This window comes from Sminthopsis crassicaudata, chromosome 4 (genome assembly GCF_048593235.1).
Source record: "Sminthopsis crassicaudata isolate SCR6 chromosome 4, ASM4859323v1, whole genome shotgun sequence".
Classification (NCBI taxonomy): domain Eukaryota; kingdom Metazoa; phylum Chordata; class Mammalia; order Dasyuromorphia; family Dasyuridae; genus Sminthopsis; species Sminthopsis crassicaudata.
The window spans coordinates 27082870-27105847 of record NC_133620.1 but is presented as its reverse complement, the minus strand read 5'-3'; the positions used below and the strand labels follow the sequence as shown (position 1 = coordinate 27105847).

At 44.1% G+C, this 22978-nt stretch overlaps 1 protein-coding gene and 1 long non-coding RNA gene across 2 annotated transcripts; both read left to right on the top strand.

Annotated features, from left to right (window-relative positions):
* The first annotated feature begins 4753 nt into the window (after positions 1-4753).
* On the top strand, positions 4754-6664 carry FOXE3 (forkhead box E3). The gene has a single exon (XM_074264647.1). It carries the CDS (start codon positions 4754-4756, stop codon positions 5996-5998), a length of 1245 nt encoding a protein of 414 aa, XP_074120748.1. The 3' UTR covers positions 5999-6664.
* Positions 6665-9846: 3182 nt separating this feature from the next.
* On the top strand, positions 9847-10706 carry LOC141540511 (uncharacterized). The gene is made up of 2 exons (XR_012481559.1): positions 9847-9938; positions 10434-10706. It is a non-coding gene; the product is annotated as an uncharacterized LOC141540511 (long non-coding RNA).
* The last annotated feature ends 12272 nt before the right edge of the window (positions 10707-22978 follow it).

Sequence of the window (22978 nt, the reverse complement as noted above, 5' to 3'; positions counted from 1 at the left end):
GTTCAAAAACCTACCATCTTTGTCAAAATAAGACTAGAAGCAATGCTGGAAATTTCATTTCCCCATCATTCCCAATATCAGGGAGCTTGGCTGTCAACTAGCCACCAATTCCCCAGGCATTCTCCCCCACTAGAAGCCAGCTCTAGTCTCAACCTTGTCCTTGACTGGAGTCCCTGCCCCTGGTGCCTGATCCTATTTGACCCATAAGAACCTTTTAAAAACCTACATTGCTTCCCTGTGTTGGGCAATAAGTCCATCTGGGACTCCAGAGGGGTCCTGTGTTTATCCACTTTGGCTGTCCATTCTATGAGGATTCCCACTCCTATATAAAGTATGATTACTTTAGTCTGTTCTTTCCTGTCTCCAGTCTTCTCACCTTTGAATCATCAACTGTAATTCAGGACCATGACTAATATTTAGCAGCTGCACCTTTGTCTTGGGACCCTGCCATGAACCATGTGACCCTCAGATATTTCCCACTAAGTGGCAGATTGTTGTTTTTCCCTGTCATGGACCTTGATATTCTAAACCTTCCTAAGTCTGGATTAAAGTAGAAACCAATTAACATAATGTTTGTAGAGCACCTATGTAGCAAACTGCTACAAAAATTTTATCATTATTGTTCTAATTCTGTTTCTCCCCATAGAGTACCTAGTCTTGCACTCTGACTTCAAGGACCTTCTTCAGCAGAAAGGAAAAAAGGATTGAGGCAGTCAAGGCTGGTAATGGAGTAGTGTGATATGTGGGGGGTCACCAATAGAGGGCCAAGAATTCTCTAACTATTCTCTCTTTGGGGTAAGGCATGTATCAATCAATCAATCAACAAGCATTCATTACTTGACACATTACTAGACAGGATACCTCACTCTGTAACTCAGGACATCACTTCTCTGAGCCTCAGTTTCCTCATGACAAGTGAGGGCTAGACTAGATCAGAGCTGGAAGGAACCTCAATGGCTATCTTTTCCAGTCCTTACATGAACAAGAATTCCCCAATAGGTGGCCATCCAACATGATCAGAAGACTTCCAGAGAGGGGGAGCCCTTTCCTGAGCAACTTCCACCAGAGTTTTACTTTACTCCCAAATGTAAGGAATTTTTTTTTTGGTACATCAGGCTGATATTTGCCTCCTTTTAACTGTTAGCACATTGTCCTTTGGGAACAACAGAACAAACCTTCAAATAGCCCCTCAAGTTCTTGAAGACAGTCACCATGACCCCACTCATCCAAATCTACTCTATAGATTAACATCCCTAGTTCCTTTAGATCATTCCCCATGACATTATCTGGAAGACTTTCACCATCCTGGTTGGACATAGCAAAACATTTAGAGCTGGATGGGCCCCTTAGGGGCCATGTGCAGCACTTTCACTTTACAGATGTGAAAACTGAGGCATGGAGGGGTCAAGAGTCATCCAGGATCACATAGCTAATAAGTAGCGAGGGCAAGGTTTGATTCTGAGCCCAACACTTGATCCACTGTGCCCTCCCAGCCCAACCCCATCATTTTATTTATGTGGATTCTGAGGTCCAGTAGGGTCACGAATATATAGCTAGTGAGTGGTAGAGTTGGGAGCCCTAATGTTCATTCTCCTCATCCCATTCATCCTGAGGCTAGAATGGTCCTAGCTCTTCTTTCATTCTCTCCTTATTCCCCTTAGAGCTAAAAATGCCACTTTGGGCTGCCTTAGCATTCTCACCAGTCTTGGCTCATGCTGAGTGAGTGCATATGATATTCTTGACACAGGACCATGACATGTTTCCTGCCCATGCAGCCATATTTTACACAAATCTTTTTTTAATTTTATTTAGAATTTTTTTTCACAGTATATATGCATGAGTAATTTTTAAATAATATTATCCCTTGTATTCATTTTTCCAAATTATCCCCCCTCCCTCTATTCCCTCCCCCCAATGACAGGCAATCCCATACATTTTACATGTGTTACAATAAAATCTAGATACAATATATGTGTGTAAATACCATTTTCTTATTGCACATTAAGTATTAGATTCTGGGTAGATAGACAGTAGTGCTAACAGTTTAAATTTACTTCCCAGTGTTCCTTCTCTGGGTGTAGTTATTTCTGTCCATCATTGATCAGCTGGAAGTGAGTTGGATCTTCTTTATGTTGAAGATATTCACTTCCATCAGAATACATCTTCATACAGCATTGAAGTGTACAGCGATCTTCTGGTTCTGCTCATTTCACTCAGCATCAGTTGATGTAAGTCTCTCCAAGCCTCTCTGTATTCCTCCTGCTGGTCATTTCTTACAGAGCAATAGTATTCCATAATCTTCATATACCATAATTTACCCAACCATTCTCCAATTGATGGGCATCCATTCAACTTCCAGTTTCTAGCTACAACAAAAAGAGCTGCCACAAACATTTTGGCACATACAGGCCCCTTTCCCTTCTTTAGTATTTCTTTGGGATATAAGCCCAATAACAGCAATGCTGGGTCAAAGTGTATGCACAGTTTGACAACTTTTTGGGCATAGTTCCAAATTGCTCTCCAGAATGGTTGGATTCTTTCACAACTCCACCAACAATGTATCAGTGTCCCAGTTTTCCCACATCCCCTCCAACATTCATCATTATTTGTTCCTGTCATCTTAGCCATTCTGACAGGATTACACAAATCTTTTAAATTGGGAGTTCCTATCATAAAAGAGGAAAAGACCCACGTGTACAAAAATGTTCGTAGCCGCTCTTTTTGTGGTAGCAAAGAATTGGAAAAGGAGCACTGGATGCCCATCAATTGAGGAAAGGCTGAACAAGCTGTGGTTCATGAAGGTAATGGAATATTATTGTTCTTTTAAAAATGATGAACAGGCTGATTATAGAAAAGCCTGGAAAGATTTACATGAACTGAGGCTGAGAGAAACAAGGAGAACCAGGAATACATTGTGCACAATTACAGCAAGATTGCGGGATGATCAACTATGAAAGACTTAGTTCTCAGCGCTTCAGTGATTCAAAGTAATCCCAAGAGACTTTGGACAGAAAATGCCATCTGCATCCAGAAAAAGACTGAACGTAAATCAACACATGCTGTGTTCACTTTTTTTTCTGTTTTTAAAAAATCTCTCCATGTTTTCCCCTTTTGCTCTGATTTTTCTCTCCCAACATGATTCATACAGCAATGTGTTTTAAAAATAAACTTACTGTGCTAGTTGGTGTAGTGGATAGAGCACCAGCCCTGAAGTCAGGAGGATTTCCTGGCTATGTGACCCTGGGTGAGTCACTTTAACCCCAATTGCCTCAGCAAAAATAAATAAATGATAAAAATAAACTAGGAGTTCTTCAGTTTCCATACATGTAAACTCATACATATAAGCATATCCACGTGTATATGTACATATAGTTCTTTCTCTAGCATTTTTTGTCATAAATCTTTTTGGATGGTCTTGGATCATTGTTTTGCTGAGTATAGTTAATCAATAGTTAACTCAATCATAGTTTGTACAAGGTTGCTGTCACTGTGGACACTGTTCACCTGGTTCCACTCACTCTACCGTGTCACTTTACATCAGTTCATGTAAATCTTTCCGGGTTTTCCAAAAGCATCATTTCTTATAGCACAACAGTGTTCCATGGAATTCACTACCACAACTTGTTCCTCCAGTTCCCCAATGGACAGGCAATCCCATTAATTCCCAATTTTTTTGCCACAACAAAAAGCTGTTATAAGTATTTTAGTGCATATAGATCTTTTTCTTTCTTTCTTTTTAAAAATCTCTTGGGGATGCAGACCTAATAGTGTTGCTGCTGGTCTGCACGTGTTTTAGCCTTCTAAATTGGGAAGGAAAGCATTCTAAATATGAGAGGGGGCCAGGGCAAAGACAGAACAACAGCAAAAAAGACGGTGTCATTGGTTCATCATTGACAGCGAAAGGGAATACTATAAGAGGACGGGAAATTTAGCAATGGGCCAGCTTGTGAGAGGCTTTGAATGCCAGAGAACCGTAGTTGCTCCTGAATGTGGCAGGGAGCTACTGCCTCTTTAGAAAGGTCAGTTTGTCAGCTGAGAGGAGGGTGGACTGGAGTGGACAGAACCTGGAGGCCTGGAGACCTCCTAGAAGAAGCTAGTTAAGGTCCAGTTTAAGTGGTGAAGGGCTCCAAGGTAGGCAGTGTGTGAGTGAAGAAAGAAATGAGTAGCAATAGATTGGGCCTGCAGGGTGAGGGGGAGTGAGAAGTCAGGATGGCTCAGGTGCAGTCTGGGTGATGATTTCCGATCTGTAGAACGGGATTAATTTTCCCTAGCTATTACAAAGGATTTAGAGATTATGTAGCCCAGCCCCCTCATTTCAGAGATAAGGAAACTGAGGCCCAAGGAACTGTTGTGGGGAAAGTCCTTGAACGCCCTCGGGATTTAGGGTAATTGTGTGGCCCGCACATTGCCCCGGGCCTGGCGTTATTCTCCAGATCCGCGTCCCCTGAGGGCCTTTAGCCTCGTCCTCCACGTTCCCTCCCCCCTCGCCCCCGAATCTCTTGCCCGGCTGCCCCGCAATAGTGAGGCTGAGCCTCAGGTGGGGGGTAGAGACTGGAGAGGCCATGGGGCGGAGAGGTGGGCGGCTCCTGCCCGGCGGAGCTCTCCCTCCTCTGCTGTAGGGGCGGGTAGCCGCCGCTGCGGACCCTACAAAAGGAGGCTGGGTGCCTGGGCCGCCCTTCCTCTTCGCAGGGGCGCGGAGCTGGGGGCGGGGGCCTAGGGAGCCGTGTCCCCCGCGGCCGGGAGCGGGAAGTTTATGAATCCGCCGGACGCCTTCTCCTGTTTCCCCAGCCTGGGCCTGGCGCTGGAGCCCCCCTCTCCGTCGGAGCTGCCCCCGTCGCCGGTGCCCCCGCCGCAGCTGCCGGCCAAGGCGGAGTCGAGCGGGGCCGGGCCTGCCAGGGAGGAGCCGGCGCCCGTCGGAGCCGGGCGAGGGGAGCCGGGGGCCGGGGGAGCCGTCGGGGGCGGGAGGCGGCGCAAGCGGCCGGTGCAGCGAGGAAAGCCGCCCTTCAGCTACATCGCGCTCATCGCCATGGCCATCGCGCACTCGGCCGAGCGCCGGCTCACCCTGGGGGGCATCTACCGCTTCATCACGGAGCGCTTCGCCTTCTACCGGGACAACCCGCGCAAGTGGCAGAACAGCATCCGCCACAACCTCACGCTCAACGACTGCTTCGTCAAGATCCCCCGCGAGCCGGGCCACCCGGGCAAGGGCAACTACTGGGCGCTGGACCCCGCGGCCCAGGACATGTTTGACAGCGGCAGCTTTCTGCGGCGGCGGAAGCGCTTCAAGCGCAGCGACCTCAGCACCTACCCCGGCTACTCCCCGACCCCCCGAGCCGGGCCTCCCGCGGCGCCCGGGGCCAGCGCTTTCGGGCCGCCCCCGCCGCCGCCGGCGGCCCGCGCGCCCCCCTACGCCGCGTCTCTTTACGGAGCGGCCTACGCTGCGGCCCCGACGCCCGCCGTGATGGGCCCGGGGCCGCAGCCCCTGCAGTCGTATCCCGGGGCCCCGGGAGCGGCGCCCCCTCCTCCCCCTCTGCCTCCGCCGCGCGTGTTCAGCATCGACAGCCTCATCAGTCTCCAGCCTGGCTCCGACGGGGCGGCCTTCCCGGTTTCCGAGCCCGGGCCGTGTTTTCCGGGTCCCGCGGCGGCGGCGGCCGCAGGGCCGGGTGGCGGGGTTCTCCTGGGCAGGGGGGGCCCGACCTCTGCCCACTCGGTCTCCTACCCTCCCTACCCTGCGTCTCCTCCTCCGTTGCCCTGTTCGAGCTACGCGCCGCCCGGCAGCCCCCAGCTATATGCGCTGCCCCCCAGGCTGGAGCTAACCCCCGCCCTGGCTGGCCACCAGAGCGCCGAGCCCTCCGCGGCTGAGCAGCTGCTGGGCCTGGGTAGCCCCGGGCCCGGCCCCGGGCCCGCCGTCGGCGTCAACGGGTTGAGCCAGTTCGGGCCCAGCGGCGCTTACCTGAGGCAGCCGGGCTTCGGCGCGGGGCTGGAGCGCTACCTGTGAGCTCCCCTCCTCTCGTCCCTACTCCGGGAGGGTCCTCTCTAACGCCCTGTGCTCCCTCCCGGATCTTACCCCTCACCCCAAGTCTCCTCCTGCGGGATGAGGTGAAAGGTGGTGAGGGGAGAGAGCAGGAAAGGGATCCGGGTTGGGGCGAGCCTGAACGCTGGGAGTCCCTTCCGGATGCCTCGGACAGGTGGAACCCCTTCCATTCCTCCCTCTCCCGTTCTCTCACTCCGCCCGCTCTAACCTCTCCCGTCTCTTCCACTTTGGTTCTTCTTCCTCTCACATCACTCTACTTGTTCTTCTCTTCTGTTTCATTCATTCAGCGATTATTTATTAAGCTCTTCCTTCCCCACTTCTCCCTATTTCCTCTTGCCTGGCCACTGCGCCCTCCTCCCCCATGGCGAGAGTGGGGAGGATAGAACTCCGGTCTGTATTCAGATTTTTGAGCTCCGTTCCCATTCCTGGTCCCCACTGCTCCTTCTCTCCTCTCCCACTTCTCCCTTCGCCCCATTTTACTACAGTTTTCACAGGAGAGCCGCCTGGAACGTACTTAGATGTCTCCAGAGAAACTATGTGGACCCCCATGACATGGGGACCCCAACCGCCCCGACACCCTCTCCCCACCTGCCCAGTTACCTGGAGTCCTTTGTATTTTCTTTTTTAAGCGATGGCTGAAGAATAAAAGTTCCATTTTCAGTGCGTGGCTATTTAAGGAAGGGAGGGGCTGCGCTGAGTTGTGAGGTGGGGAGGGCCACCCTAGAGGTCACAGTGCAACCACTTTCCCGACAACCTCACAAATGTACACCCAGCTTTTGCTTGATGGGATAGAGCACACTCCCTATGGCAGGTTTTACATTCTGGCAACTCTAAGTGTGATAAAGTTTGTCCTGATATCCCGCCCAAATCTGGCTCCCAGCACCTTACTTCCATCATTTGAACTTTTGTTCCCTGAAGTCAAACAAAACAAAGCTGGATCCTCCCTCCCCAGGCAGGTCCAGCTATCATGTGCCACTCCCACTGCCCCAGTCTTCTCCAGGGTAAACATTCCGGGTTGTTCCCACCATGCTCACCTCCTGTGCAGATCCTTTCCCCATCTGATTGTTCTTTCCTATATGCAGGGGTTTGGATGTCAGGCAGTAAACAAGCTTTTTTTTTTTTTTTTTTTTTTTTTTTCCTGAGGTAATTGGGGTTAAGTGACTTGCCCAGAGTCACACAGACAGAAAGTGTTAAGTGTGTGAGTGACATCACATTTGAACTCAGGTCCTCCTAACTTCAAGGATGATGCTGTATCCACTATGCTAATTAGCTGCCCCCAAACAAGCATTTTTTTTTTTTTAAGTGCTAGGAATACAAAGAAAGACAAAATCCCAGTTCCTGCTGTCAAGGATCTCACAATCTGATAGGAGAGGCAAGGAGACTATGGACAAAGACAAGATAGACAGGAAATAATGGGCAGCCCTGGGAAGTGTCAATATACCTAGTCCACTGGATCCCATCTATGGGACATCAAGGAAGTCAGAAGGTAGAGATGAGGGGTGGAGAGCATTCCAGGCGTGGAAGACATGAAAATGGCCTCAGTCAGGAGATGGAGGGTCCTGTTCAAGACCATCTGTCACTGGATTATATTTTGTGCATGAGATGGGGGAGGGGAGGAGGTCAAAGATAGTTGGAAAGGGGGTATGTTAGAGGCTGAGTCATGATGGGCTTTGAAGGCCAAAAAGAAGAGGATGACATGGTCAAATCTGCATTCTAGGAAGAGAAGATGGACTGGACTGGGGAGAGACTTGAGGCAGGGAGGTTTGCTAGCAAGCTATGGCCATCATCCAGGGCAGGATGTGATGGGCTTCTATAGAGGGGTGGTAATGTTCTAGTGGCAGTGAGAGAGGGGAGCCCATAAAATTATATTGTGGGGGCAGCTAGGTAGCGAAGTGGATAGGACCTGAGTTCAAATCTGAGCTCAGACACAATACTTCCTAGCTGTGTGACCCTGGGTAAGTCATTCAACCCCGATTGCCTCAGCAAAATCAAATAAATAAATAAGTTATATTATGAAGTTAAACTGGTGAGACTTGGGAGCTTGAGATTCCATATTGGAGTTGAAAAAGAAGTTAATAATGACAACGAGGTTTCAAGCCTGGGTGATGGGGAAGATGTTGCTGCCTTTGAAAGTAACAGGAAGATTAAGAAGATCAGAAAACTTGGCTGTGTGTGTGAGGGGAAAGGTCAAAATGCTTCCTTTTCTGCTCATTCTAAACTATAGCCTCCTCATGGGAGGGAGCTGTGATACCACTTGATGAGATGGGGGGGGGCTATCCCCTATGGATCCCAGCTGCTGTCATATCAATCACTCCTTTCATCCCACAGAAGTCAGCAGAGGGTTTTTGCAGACTGGGTCAAGGTAGTTTTTTTCCTCTGTTAAGAATTATGACATAATCCCCAATATGTGGTGAGCAGGGCATCCATGTTAAAGATAACACTCCTTTCTTCTCTTTTCTCCTGTTTATCTCTTTATAACATCAGAGGATCAATTAAGTGCCTACCAGGGTATGGAGTCTTGCCTGGACACTGGGAGAAAAACGGTGATTAAGTGGTATTTGTCTTCATGGACCTTATAATCTAGGAAAGAGAATGAGGAAGCAGTAAGCCCCAAACTATGATATCATGCAAGATTTAGAGGTAAACGGGACCTTTAAATTAGTCCAAACCTTCTTAAGCTGTGGGTTTGGGCCCTATCGGGGGTCTCTGATGAATGTAGGGTGGTGAAATTATGGTCTATCATCAGTAAATGTTTAATTTCTATACCTATTTTTATGTATGTATATCAAGTCACATAAAAATTTATTGGGCAAAAATGGACTGGGAAGAGAAAAAGTTTAAGAAGCCCTGATTCTGGACCACCTTGTCACTTTATAAATGAGGAAATTCAAGTCTTCAGGGAGTTTCAGTGCATCAGAGATCAGCCAGTGTTTATTAAGTGCCTACTATGTGCCTGGTACAGTGCTAGGTACTGGGACCTCAAAGACAAAAGCAAAATAATTCCTGCCCTCAAGGAGCTTATAGTCTAATAAATGAGGCAACAAATGGAGGCAACAAATGCCCATGTAGGTTGATCTCTGGTACATGGAGAGCTAGAGGGAAGGCACTAGTAGCTGCAGGTGGAGGAGAGGAAGACTGGGAAAGCTGAGTTTTGAATAAAAACAGAGATTCTCTAGGGCATCCCAGGCATGAGAGACAATCAGTGCAAAGGAACTGGAGTAGAGATGGAGTTTTAGTTGTGAAGAACAGCATGCTGTCCAATGCAGCTGAATTGTGGAGGGCATGGAGGGGTATATCAAGGTATATCAAGACTGGTAAAGTAGGAAGGCAGCAGGTTATGAAGGGTTTCGAAAGTCAAACAGATGAATTTATGTTTGATCCTAATAGTAATAGGGAGCCCCTGGAGATCAATTTGTGTGTGTGTGTGTGTGTGTGTGTGTGTGTGTGTGTGTGTGTGTACACATTTTTTTTTTTTTGATGAGGCAATTGGGGTTAAGTTACTTGTCCAGGGTCACACAGCTAGGAAGTGTTAAGTGGTTTAAATTGGATTCCAACTCAGATCCCTCTGATTTTCAGCTGTTGCTCTATCCGCTGTGCCATCTAGCTGCCCCACTGAGCAGATTATTGAGTAATTAACTAAGTTTAAATGCTGCTTTCCTCTTGTAAAATTTAAATTTCTTGAAATTTTAGCTTCTCATAATGCCTGATGCATGGGAAAAACTCAACCCAAGCTTACTGAATTGAATTTGTGTAGCAGAATCTCCTTAAATATTTCCTTCTTGTTTACTTGCATCCATTTTATAGAAGGCTCCGTCCTGATCTGTTTATAAAGTCTTGGTTGGAGGTTCTAATTCAGTTGGGATAACTGCCATTATATAGGATGTGCCCTACAGACTCTGAAGTGGTGAGAGATCCTTGAGCTCTATTATACTTGTGCCAAAAAATATCTCTGACCTGTGATCATCCAACCCTTCCTTAGGGGCCTAGAGTGAGTCCCAAAACTCCTGAGGAAGCCTATACCACTGTGAGACAGTTCTAAATTGTTGGGTATTTTTCCTGAGATTAAAACTAAATCTCATCTCTATAGTTCCTCCTCTTTGCTGGGTAGCAATTGTTTTGTTTTATTCCTAGCACCTAGCACAGTGCCTGACATTTAGTAAGGGCTTTTTGAATAAATGAATGAATGAATGAATGAATGAATGCCCTTTGAAGAGCTGATTTAATAAAGTTCATCCCTTTTTTCCAAGATAAGCCCTTTCTAAACTTGAAGGCGACAAAGTGGCAGAGGGTTGATTTTGGGGCCAGGAAGTCCCAGGTTAAATCTTACCTTGACACTTCCTGGCTGTTTGAGCACTAATGAATTACCTAAGATTTCTGAGTCTCAGTTTCATACCTGCAGGACTCCACCTACATTCTCCAAGAAGAAAGAAGGCTAAAACCACATCCATCTACCATCTTACAAATGTATCAAGTCTCGGTTCAGAAGCAAAGTTAATTTTCTGATTCAACTCCAGGGACAAAGCAACAGTAACACTTGCCAGTGTGGCCCCAGCCCAGCCCACACTGTTTACACAAAAATCATCAAGAATAGAGAGAACCCATTTATTCAAGCAAAACAACAGAGTGGAGAAATTCTAGTGAGAATATTCCAAAGAATACAAGAGTGAATGAACTCTTTAGTTGGAGTGTTTGTGTGGGAAGTGTAAGGAGCAAAATGGGGAGGGGGGAGAGAAAGAGAGAGAGACAGAAGCAGAGACACAGAGAGAATGATCTCCCTCAGAGGATTTCTGCTTTAAATCTAAGTCAAGGTATACAATGGGAGTCCCCCAATAGGTGCTTCAGTTCCCAAGTTCTAGTATGCCATTTAAAATCGGGCTCATTATTTCTTTTTCTGTCCTTCAATCATCTCCTTTAAGGGAGAGATTTCCCAAAGTATGTCTTCAGTAAATTTCCTTACTCAGATATTCAATATTTGGTCCTAGAGAGCAGAATTGCAAGGGAGATTACATAAACTGACTTAAAGTTTGCTTGTAAGAAAAAACTTGCTAACAATGTCAGAGGAGTTAGGCAATGGGCTATTTTGGGATATTATAAAGGAGATTCTTGTCCAGGTAAACTTTGAATTAGATTTCCTTGGATGTCCCTTTCTCTTGAAGCCTGCAGAAGCTCTGAGCATCCTTATACCAACTTTTACTCTCACAAAAAAGTTTTGGGTCCCAGTGCAATGTCTTATCTTCCCAACAGGGCTCCAGGGATATCCAGAAGGGATTGGAAATCATCCTCTAGTGCTCTAGGCTTGAATCCTCCCAAGATTAAAATTTGAAAGTTATTTTAGTTCATTTAGTAAATTGTCATTTGCCAATTATTTAGTCATCTAGACAAAAATAGCTTTTAGAAAAGGGACATTTAATAAAGTGTTATGTAAGAAGAGTTAGTTTGGGGCAGCTAGGTGGCGCAGTGGATAGAGCACCAGCCCAGAATTCAGGAGGACCTGAGTTCAAATTTGATCTCAGACACTTAACACTTCCTAGCTGTGTGACCCTGGGCAAGTCACTTGACCCCAGCCTTAGGGGGAAAAAAAAAAGAGTTAGTTTAAAACATTGCCTCCCAGAAGTCTGTGACATACTTTCCCACAGGTACATATGGAGTTTTGAAAAAAGAAGGCTCAAGTTTACAGAATACAGGTCAAAAATTAATAGCCAGCTCCAGGTTTGTGGGAGCCATTCTCTTAATCCTAGGATTCCTAAAAATTCCCCTTAGATGTGTATAATCTTTTTGCTGGTTTCCTAGTGGAGCTATGAATCTACACCCAAACTGTCTTTGGTTCTAGATGAAAATCCGGCCATCAGCAGATCTTGGAATGCTGATAGGACACTGAGAAAGGATCCTTAAAACTCAAAAGGTCCTTGTGTGAACAAGGGGGAAGGAGACCTGGAACAAGGCTGAGACCTCTCCTTCTCTGTGTAAGCCCCCCTCCCCTTGCCCCCACTGCTCCATGTCCCATAGGAGCATGGTACCATATTAGATAGTGAGCTGGAATGTCAGGTTTGCTCAGATTTCTGGAATGACTTGAGTTCTAAGAAGACTGATAATTTTGAGATGACTCCCAATGGGTGGTCAAGTCTCTTTAGCCTATCTGAACACATCTCCTATACAATGTCACTCAGGGCTAAGGATCCTCTGAGCTCAGTTCAAAGTCAGTGAATCAGTAAACATGTATTAAGCATCTATTATGTACTAGGCACTGGGCTAAAAGCTAGGGTTACCATACAAGAAATGGAGACAATCCTTGCCATTGAGGAGATTGCAGTCTTAAAAGGGGGAAGCCAACATATGAAAGGAACATGAAAAGTATGGAAGAGGGAAGTGGAAGGCATGGAGGGGAGATCAAATGGGTGGGGGTAACGGAGAAAGCCAGGGGAGGGCAGCTCACTGGGCACCCTCCTTAAATGGAGTTTCTGGGCAGAACTTTCCACCTTCCAATAGGAGGGGCCCCAGAGGCAGAGTCTTGACAGGAGTTCCAGGATTGAAGTGATTTTTCAGGATGAATAGGTTCTTGAGACATGGCAGAGAACAGCCTATGTTTGATTTAGTTGCTAGCTGAGATGTGTTTTTTCCTAGTTAAGATACTGAGGCTAAAATGGGGTGGATCAGGGTTGACCATGATCTTACCCTGCTCTGAGCTTCTATGGCCTGAGAGTTTGGGGGATGCTGAGAAATAGATCAGAACATCCTCATAAATCTGTCACCCCAAAGTTTTCCCAGATTGCTCCTCTGTCACTTGTCTGGAGTTGAGCAGAAGAAGGCACATCCCTTTTTCATCTGACAGCCCTTCGGATCCTTGCGGACAGCTCCCAGTCCCTCTTAAAAGTTCTCTTTTTCAGGCTGAACATCCCCACTTGTCTGAGGCAATGTCACTCAGGTCTAAGGAGCCTTTGAGCTCAGTTCAAAGTCAGTGAATCTGAGATGAAGGGGAGGGAGCAGGGAAGGAGATTCTGGAACAGCAGGAGGAAACCTCCAAGGCCATCTAGTCTGACTCCCATATTTTGCAGAAGGGGAAACTGAGATTCAGGAAAGTGGTAACTTGCTCAATATGATGGAGAGAGCAAATCACAGAGTCAGAATTTGGATTTAGATCCTTTGGTTCCAAGGGCAGAGCATTCTGTCTCTATCATCAGCACTGGTAATGGTGGGCTCAGTCCCTTCCCCAGAGTCTTGGGGACAATCTATGCTGTGGGCAGCTTTAGTATGACAGAGTGAGAGAGGATCCCAGCCTGGAGAGGTTACTGGGAGTCATGCTGCTTCTGCCCAGGGCAGGGATATTCCTATTAGCAGAAATCTCCAGAGACAGTTGCGTGCCAGCTCTTGGTTCTCCTATTTCTGCCAACCCAGGTTTTTCTGGTTTTTACAGAGGGAGAAGCTGAGGTCCATAGAGGGAAAGTCCTTGGTTAGAATCAAAGGTGGAGTTGTGGGCAGGACTAGGATGAGGATTCAGGAGTCCAGACTCCCCGACCAGATGCTACTTACCTCGATGAAATCTCAAAAGCAGATGTGACATCTCCAGGGCCACAAAATGGGAGAAAGTATGGGGAAATAGAAAGGTCATGAGCATGGGAGCCTGGACATACTGGTTCTAATGGTGGTTCTGAAGGAGCTTAGCTTTAGGACAGGCTTTCCCCCCCCCCCCCCCCCTTACAATCTTTAATTTCTCCAGATGTCAGATAACAGGTTGGCCAGTCAGAACCTGTGGACCACGATTGGGAGGAGGAGCTTAACAGAATTTGCTGGGAAGTTAAATGAGTTGGCCATCACCACATAGGTAATAAGTAGGAGAGGACTTTAATCTGTATCTTTTGACTCCAAAGCCAGTGCTTTTGAGAATGAGATGAAGAAAGGGTAGAGGAAGAGAGAGAAAGAGAGAGACAGACAGACAGGTAGACAGAGATTGAAAGATGGAGACAGACACAGACACAGACAGAGACAAAGAGATAGAAGAAAATAGAGGGAGATACACAGAGAAACACACACAGATACACAGAAATTCCTCGAGATATACAAATCATAGACTGAGGAAGAGATGAGAAGATAGAGATTGAGATAAACAGTGAGATAGGAGCAAACACAGATTAAAAAAAAAGAAATATAAAAAGAAAGAAAGACATGTAGAAATAGGACAGAGAACAAAATAATGAATGGAGTGAAACTGAGAGAGGAAAAGAAGTTGACAAGCATTTTTTAAATTATTTACTGGGTGCCAGACATTGAGTCTTGTGCTGATGATACCAAAAAGGACCATCCTCGAAGAACTCACATTCTAAGGAGAAAACCTATCAGAGGGAAGTTTGAGGGCTATACAGATGTCCAGTCAGAATAATATGAAATAAACTGATGACCTCTTTGGTTCAGGGAATGTGATCTCTAGGCCAGAGCTCGGTATGGTTGAGATCTGACAGTCAGAGCTCTGCCCTTGCCTGAAATAGAACTGGTTATAATGTAGTTCCATTCAAAATGTTGTTCCTTTAAAAAGGAATGGGGCAAAGGGAAGGGAAGTCATGTTTCATCTAGGCCCCTGTGCTTTCCGGCAGGAAGGCCCCAATCTGGTGTCCACAGTCACCTGAATCCAGTTAATTCCCAAATCAATCCCCCATATGTGCTTCATAGGACCAGCTAATTGAAACCAAACTGGATTCTAGAGATCTGCATAAGTAGCCATAATTCCCCAAATATTTGGTCTTTTTCATCTCTCATAGATCATGATATATCAGATTTGTAAACCTACAAATGGGAGATACAATGATCATGTGTTATGAGTAGCAAGAAGGCTACTGGGCTGGACCAAAGAGTACAAGAAGAGGAGTATGGTTTAATAGGTTTGTGGTGGGAGCCAGATTTGGGAAGGGATTTAAACAGAGGAGTTTGGTCTAGGACGCATGGGTAGGATTATGAAGAGGTAGATTTCAGCTCAACTTAACCAAAAAAATTTTTTTTAACATAAAGCAAAGGTTTATTTTTTACTTTTTTATTTTTATTTTTGCCGAGGCAATCGGGATTAAGTGACTTACCCAGGGTCCCACAGCTAGGAGGTGTTAGTGTCTGAGGTCAGACTTGAACTCAGGTCCTCCTGACTTCAGAATTTTTTTTTTTTTTTTGACAACTCAACTTGACAAAGACTTTTTTTAACATCAAAGTTTATTTTTTATTTTTTAATTTTAATTAAAATTTTTTGACAGCTCAATTTGACAAAGACTTTTTTTTTTTTTAACACCAAGCAAAGGTTTATTTTTTATTTTTTAATTTTAATTTTTGACAACCATACTAGGAACGCACAATTAGGGAATTGACTGCCTCTATGGGTGAAAGTGCCTCATCATTGACTGTATCTAAGTGATGGAATGGTCGCCTGATTAGAAGACTACAGTTAAGATTTCTGCTTAGGAGAGGGCAGGACTGCTTCCTCCTAATTCAGCCTTTAGGCAGTAGGAAGTGCTGTCAGAAGCCCCAGGTTGGAGTCTGGCTCTGACTTTTACTTATTCTGGGACCTCCCTATCTCCCTAGCTACAGAATGGTCCTGAGTGCAATGTGAACAATGTTTCCAACATGTCCAACGTCAAAGAGTTTCTGGGAGAAAATTCTTTTGTAGGCCTTAAGTTACCAGTGAGATGGGAGCTGAAATCATGTCCTTTTTCTCGTTTCTTTCTCTGTCTCATTTCTCCCTCATCCTGATTTGCTTCCAAAATCCCTCCTCCTTTTGAGTTCCTGGGGAGCAGGATGCCACCTGGTGGCGTTGGAGTGACCACACTGCCCAAAGCCTGTGAGGGGGACTCATGCTGGTTAGCACTCCCAGATCTGAAGTGCCAGAGACTCCTAGGCTAAGGGAGGGAGAGAGAGAGATAGCAGACCCAGAGCGGAAGGGGTTAAGGAAGGAGGCTAGTCTAGCACTCAGATCTGGACAGCTCCTCCTCCAGGAAGTCCACTACACTTAAGATCTTCACCCTCACTGATACTAAATTTCAGTACAAACTGACTGGCCTTGCTACTAGACTTGTCATGTGGTCAATGGCAGAACACTGGCCTGGGACTGGAGACTAGGATCTTCAGCTCTGCTAGGGAAATGCCTTTCTCCAGAATTTAGTTCCTACTGAGGGGAAAGAGTTATCCCTTCTATATCTTCATTTTCCCCATATATATTGTAAGTTAGCATAAAAGTTAAATGGGAATTTTTGGGAAGTTTTGGGAAACTAAAGATAAAATGTGAGACCAGTAGATAACAGAAAAAGTTTGGAAACTCAGAAATGCATAAAATATGGTATAATATATTTTACAGTGAGATATTGTAACATCCATAAAAAGGAAAAGGAAAAATGAGATTTATTTCTTGTACAAAGGGAGGGCTTAATTTTTTTACATGGATTTTCCAGATCGAGGGGGTGATTGTCCCTTAACACCTGTCATGTGGAAGGGACAGCTGTAGACATTTTCTAAGGTCCTTCTCAATGCTAACATTCTCTGTCCTGAGATGTCTCCCAACTTTTACATTCTCTGTTCCAAGATCTCCCCCAGCCCAGTGTTCCAAGTTCTAAGTCCCCTCCCAGCTCTGACATTTCATATTATGTTTATGTAACCAGGAAGCCGAAGAACTCTTGCATTGAGAGCACTCCTGGGTCCAGGACAGTACCTGCCCTTATGTTCTCTGCCCTGGTCAGACAGCATCTAGAAGGTCATGCTCAGATCTTCCAGGCACACTAGTGCTGTAGAAAAGTCAAGAGAAAACAAACTGGGTTGAAAGCCTGTCTCTGAAACTCTCCAGCTGCCTACCTACGACTTTTCCTGAATGGGCACCTTTTTCTGGAAAATGGACGATCATACCTGCAAGATCAACCTCATGTAGTAAGATTGGAAAGTTAAATGTCTATAAAGCACTTTGTCCATCTTAGGAACAAGAACAGGTACAGAAACAGGGATTTCCCTGACACAGAAGACATCTCCAGCATTTTAGAGACTTGTCCTGAAGAGATTGAGTCACTTACTCAAGATCACACAGCTGGTCTTTGAACCCAGGTCCCCATGCCTTTGAGGCTGTCTCATAGGTTCTGTATTGGAGAGTGACTATAAGAAACTGGAACGGGCAGAGAAGGTTGTCCCAGAGGGCCACAAATAAATTTCATATGACTAGAAATGCTTTCAATTTCTTCATCTGAAAATTGTCTGTTCATATCATTTGACCACTTATCAAATGGGTTTTTTATAAATTTGAGTCAATTTCCTATATATTTTAGAAATGAGGCCTTTATCAGAATCCTTAGATGTAAAATTATTTGCCTGTTTTCTGTTTACCTTCTAATCTTATCTGCATTGAGTTTGTACAAAAACTTTTAAACAATATAATAAAAAATTATCCACTTTGCATTCTATAATATACTCTAATCCTTCTTTGGTCACAAATTCCTTCCTTCTCCATAGATCTAAGAGGTAAACATTCTATGTTCTTCTAATTTGTTTATAGTAGCACTCTTTATGTATAAATAATGAAACCATTTGATATAGGGTATTAGGCATGGGTCAATGCTTAGTTTTTATCATAGTAATTTCCAATTTTCCCAGCAATTTTTGCCAGATAGTGAGTTCTTATCCCAGAAGCTGGGGTCTTTGGGTTTATTAAACACTAGATTATTATAGTCATTGACTATTGTGTCTTATGAACCTAACATATTCCACTGATCAACTCCTGTATTTCTTAGCTAGTACCAAATAGTTTTAAGAGCATCACACCTTCTTGCTGTTATTGTGTACAATGTATTCCTGGTTCTGCTCATTTCACTCAGCATCAGTTCAGGGCCTTTCTAAAATCAGCCTGTTCATTATTTTATATAGAACAATAATATTCCATTACCTTCATATACCACAACTTTTTCAGCTATTACCCAACTGAGAGGCAGCTACTCATTTTCCAATTCTTTGTTACTACAAAAAGAGCTGCTACAAACATTTATGAACATGTGGGTCCTTTTTCCTCCTTTATGATTTCCTTTCCTCAATTATATTTTAATCTGATTCCAGCCATGCTCAGAAGTGGTGCAGACTGCTCTGGGCTGCCTATTTGATATCTCTGCTGAGGTAGAACCACGCTTCTCTTAATGAAGACAAAGATCTCATGAGTTTTTCTTGGCTACCTAGTCTACTAACTCTCCCCATGAACAAGATCCTTTTCAAATAAGCTGCTGTCTCCATCTTATCTCCATGCTTTCTTCCACTTGTGGAAGAAGTTGGTTTTTGGTGCTTTAAGTATAAGACTTTACATATATCCCTATTGATTTTAAATTATTGGATTTTCTGAGTTTTCTTGTACAGCAAGAGAACTGTATAAATATGTACACATATATTGTATTTAAGATATTCTTTACCATATTTAACATATATGGGACTGCCTGCCAACTAGGGGAGGGGGTGGAGAGAAGGAAGGGAAAAGTTGGAACAGAGTAATTGCAAGGGATAATGTTGAAAAATTAACCATGCATATGTTCTGTCAATAAAAAGCTATAATAAAAATTATTGGATTTGTTGTTATTCAGTTCTTTTTGACTCTTATTATCAGATTTAGCCCAATATATTACCTTATAAAAGTTTTTTATGTTTTTCACTTATTTCATTAAAGATGTTAATTAGTCAAGGGCCAAGCACAGACTCCTGGGCGTCTTTATATTTATTAACAATGACATTGGATCTAACCACCAAATCAATTCTGAATCCTATTAATTCCGTGTCTAGATAGACTCCATATCTCTGCCTCCACAAGAATACTGTGAGATAATTTATCAAGGCATAGCTAAACAATAACTTCACGAAATAACAAGAAATAATAAAAGTCAAGAGCCTGAAAAAATAGAAGAAAATGTAAGGTAACTTGGGGCAGTTAGATAGTGCAGTAGATAGAGCACCAGCCCTGGAGTCAGGAAGACCTGAGTTCAAATCTGGTCTCAGACACTTAACACTTCCTAGCTGTGTGACCCTGGGCAAGTCACTTAACCCCAATTGCCTCAGGGAAAAAAAAAGTAAGGTAACGTAGCAAAAACACTGATCTAGAAAACAAACCAAGGAGAAAAATTTGTGAATCATTGGACTGCCTGAACTCCATAACTGTAACAAGAACCCGCTCATCACATTTCAGGAAATCTAAAAATAAAATTTCCCAGATTTCTTAGAACCAGAACGTAAAATGAGATTTGAATCTCCAAGTCACCTAAAAGAAACCACAAAGTTCAAACTCCTAGGAACATCATAATTAAAATTGAGAGCTGCCAGATCAAAGAAAAATGCTACAAGCAGCCAAAAAGAAAAAAAAAAGAAAAAAAAAAACAAAACAGGCATTGAGGAGTCACAGTTAAGATTACAAATGATTTAATAGCTACCATTATAAAGGGGAATTTGGAATATGATATTCCACAAGGCAAAGGTTGTAGACTTACAACCAAGAATAATTTTACCCAGCAAAATTGAGGATAATGCTACAGGGAAAAATATGGATCTGTAATGACACAGAAGATTTCCAAACACTCCAGATGAAAAGACCAGAGCTGCATAGAAACAATGACATTAAACAAGGAGTTAACATGGACATAAAAAAGATAAATACGAATGAACAACAATAAGGGATAAACTGTAATAAATTGTTTATATTCAAATAGGGGGAGATGATACTTGTATCCTTTCTGAACCCTGTCATCATCAGGGGTCATAGAGGAACCTAATTAGACAGAAGGTCTGGAAATGGTTCTTTTATATTTTGATATTCTTAAAAGAGGAATGGTGAGAGAGGAAGAGGAGGAGGAGGAGAGAAAGAAAGGGCGGGAAAATTATCTCACATAATCAAAGTTCACAAGAAGACATTTATGCAAATTAGGAGGAAGGAATAGTGGGAGCAGTTGACCCTTGAACCTCTTTCTCAATTGAACCAAAGGACAGATGAATAGACTCACATGAATAGAGGCAGAAAATTATATTTGACTTAACAGTGAAGTAGAAGGCAACGGAGAAAGGGGAATTAGAAATTAGAGGGAGGAGAGATTAAAGGAGGGAGTGGTCTTTAGCAAAACTAAGGATGTGCAAAAATATTTACAGAATATCGAAGTGGCAAAGAATGGGAATCTGAAGGGGATACTCATGAATTGGGGAATGACTGAAGAAGTTAAAGTAGATAAAGTAGAATAATGAAGGAGATGATTTCAGAGAAATCTGGTTACAATTTATATGAACTGATACATAGTGAACTGAAAAGTCATGAGAACAATTTATGATAACATAGTAAAGATGGACAACTGTGAAAGAATTAGGAATTCCTATCCCGGAATCACCAACTAAGATTCCTGAGGATTAATGATGAAACATGCTTCCTGATAGAGAAAAGGTCGAATCGTAGAATGGATCTTAAAATTTGAGGGGCAGAGTCAATGCAGAAATTTGTTTGTTTGATGTGTTATTTTTGTAACAGTAGTTTGTTTTTTCTTTTATTCTCCATTGAGGTGAATGAGTTGAGAAAGAGTAAGAGAAGGTATATTTTTCCCAATCAAATGATTATATAATTTTTTCAAAAGACAGTATAATTGAGGTATACTGTAACTATTCTATACTTTCTAAAAATTAGGAAATGAGGTTAGTCTAGTAGTTTTTGCTGGAGTCATCCTAGCTCTTTACGATCGTTCGCTTCCCTTTCTAAACATTCACCAAGTATCTCTTAAGAGCAGTTCAAGATTTTCCTAAAGAATCAAAAGTAAAGCTCACTGGTCTATTATTTTCAGACTCAGTTCTCTTCCTCTTTTCGAAAATTGGGAAGCCATCTTTTTCTCTCTATTCCTTATTGCCTTTCCTATTTTCCATGATCATTTTATGATCAATACTAATGGAAGAAGTGCCCCGAGTCAAGAACGTGCAATACCAAGCCCAAGACACAGACAGGGGACATTCCCAGCCAGAGAATAGCCAAGAGGGGATATCAGTCTAGGAAACACATATGGTCCCAGAGAATGGCAGCTCCTGTTCCAAAGGCTCAGTTGGAGCCCTTCTCTCTTACCAATATTGTTCCTGGTTCTCTTGTGAGGGTGATGTCATTATCAGCTACTACCTCTTTTAAACTGCTCTTTGTTGCCACCTCCTGGTCTCCGGCTGAATGTAAAATAATCCCCGTTCTCCCTCATAGGGGGAATAGTCTTTCAATTCTTTTAGCTAATAGCCCCAAGGAATTCTTTAGGTTGTTTGTGATCTCAAACACCAATAAATCATGGCCTAACAGCTAGATAGAGATGCCTTTTGGCATTTAAGTATTTTTTTTTTTTTAAATTCAGCTCCACTGCTGCTTATATTTCTCAGTTTAAGCTCTTATTGGAGCTACAGTTAGAAAATTCCTTATAACTTTTAACGTGCTCCCGAGTCCCTACAAATCATGCTGGGAGTTCCAGTTTATATAATTCATAAAAGAATTGGGCGGAACCGTGGTGAGGTAATTCCTTTTAACCATGATGGTATCCCTCACCATCCTTGCAAATCATGTTGGAAATAGGCTATGCGAAGCAGGTAGAATTTTCCATCCCCGCCTCCCTCCTTTCACTCCAGCAACCAAAATACTGTTTTCTCTACATTATATTTTAAACTGTGATTTAGAAATTCAGAGCTAGGTCTCAGACATCATCTTATTAGTCAGCTGTTCATTTCCTAAAACTCCCTCAATCTTTTGAATCTTTTGCCTTTCAGTGGACAGCAGTGATTAAAATATCTCTCGGACCCCCAAAGTCTTCAGTTTCCAATTTGAGAGTTGGGAATATTTAGCAGTTCTTTCTAATTTTTTTTTCTCACAGCATCACCTGTGCCCATGTGAATCACCAGAAATGAACTTTAGTCATTCGATTCAATAAATCTGGGAAGGTTTTCTCTTATGTCTTGGATACACAATCCAGGAAAAGAACAGTCATCTATGATGACTTGACAAATCAAGCCCACAAAGAGTTATGTCAAGTGAGTCTGCAGCAGGGAGTCCCTAACCACTCCTCTTCATCTTTTCTTCCCTCGACCTGAACTGGAGCATCTCTCCTCGGTGAACTCACTGCATCATCCTAGGGAGAACAAGCTATTGAGCTTGCTTTAAAGTGCAAGGTTCTCTCCTCCTCAAAAAGAGACGGAAAGTATCTTAGCTCAGTGATCTCTCCCTCTTTGTTTTCACCATGAACCCTTGCTTCTATTTTTAATGGAGCATGACATTCTCTCTGAAAACCCTGAATGCAAAGGCAGGGAATTCCTCCAGCCCTTTACCTTTTCTTCTAGGAGGGAAACCAGTCTGCCCTTGGAGCCCTGCGAGGGAAAACTGCAGATGGAAAGCAAGTCCTTTGAGACTTGTAGAGGACTGTAGATGTGTGAGCCATGAGAGTTATTATTAGTATTATATTGGAGGAAAAACCACTGCTGAACAGCTGTTGAGAGCTCTGCAGCTCTGGGCTCAGCGACCCCGGGCTGAACTGCCTGCCCCCCTCCCAGCCCCCCAGCCCCTGATGCCCCCAGCCAGCAAACCATTATTCTAACTACTTCCATCTGGTGGAAGGATCATGTTCTCTCACCCAGGCCTCCCTGCTCACCCCCATAACACCCCTCAGCCCTCCACCGGTGATGCCTTTTTAATGCTCCTAATCCCCCAAATCTGCACCTCCCAGGCAGAGCCTAGGGGGACCCCAGCCTGAGGGCTCAGGCCTGGGCCTCCCAGGGCTTGAGAGAAGGGGAGAAGGGAAGGGGGTAGTGAGTGTATGTGTGAGATGTGTGTGTATGGGAGGGGTGTAGGTTCACGGGGGGGCTGGGGTGGTATGGACATCAAACTCCAGGTCTTGGGAAAGTTGTGTGTGTGACTAACCTTAGGCCAAACAGGAGCTGGGCCCGGCTGGAAAAGCAGCCACTTTGTAACTTGGTAAA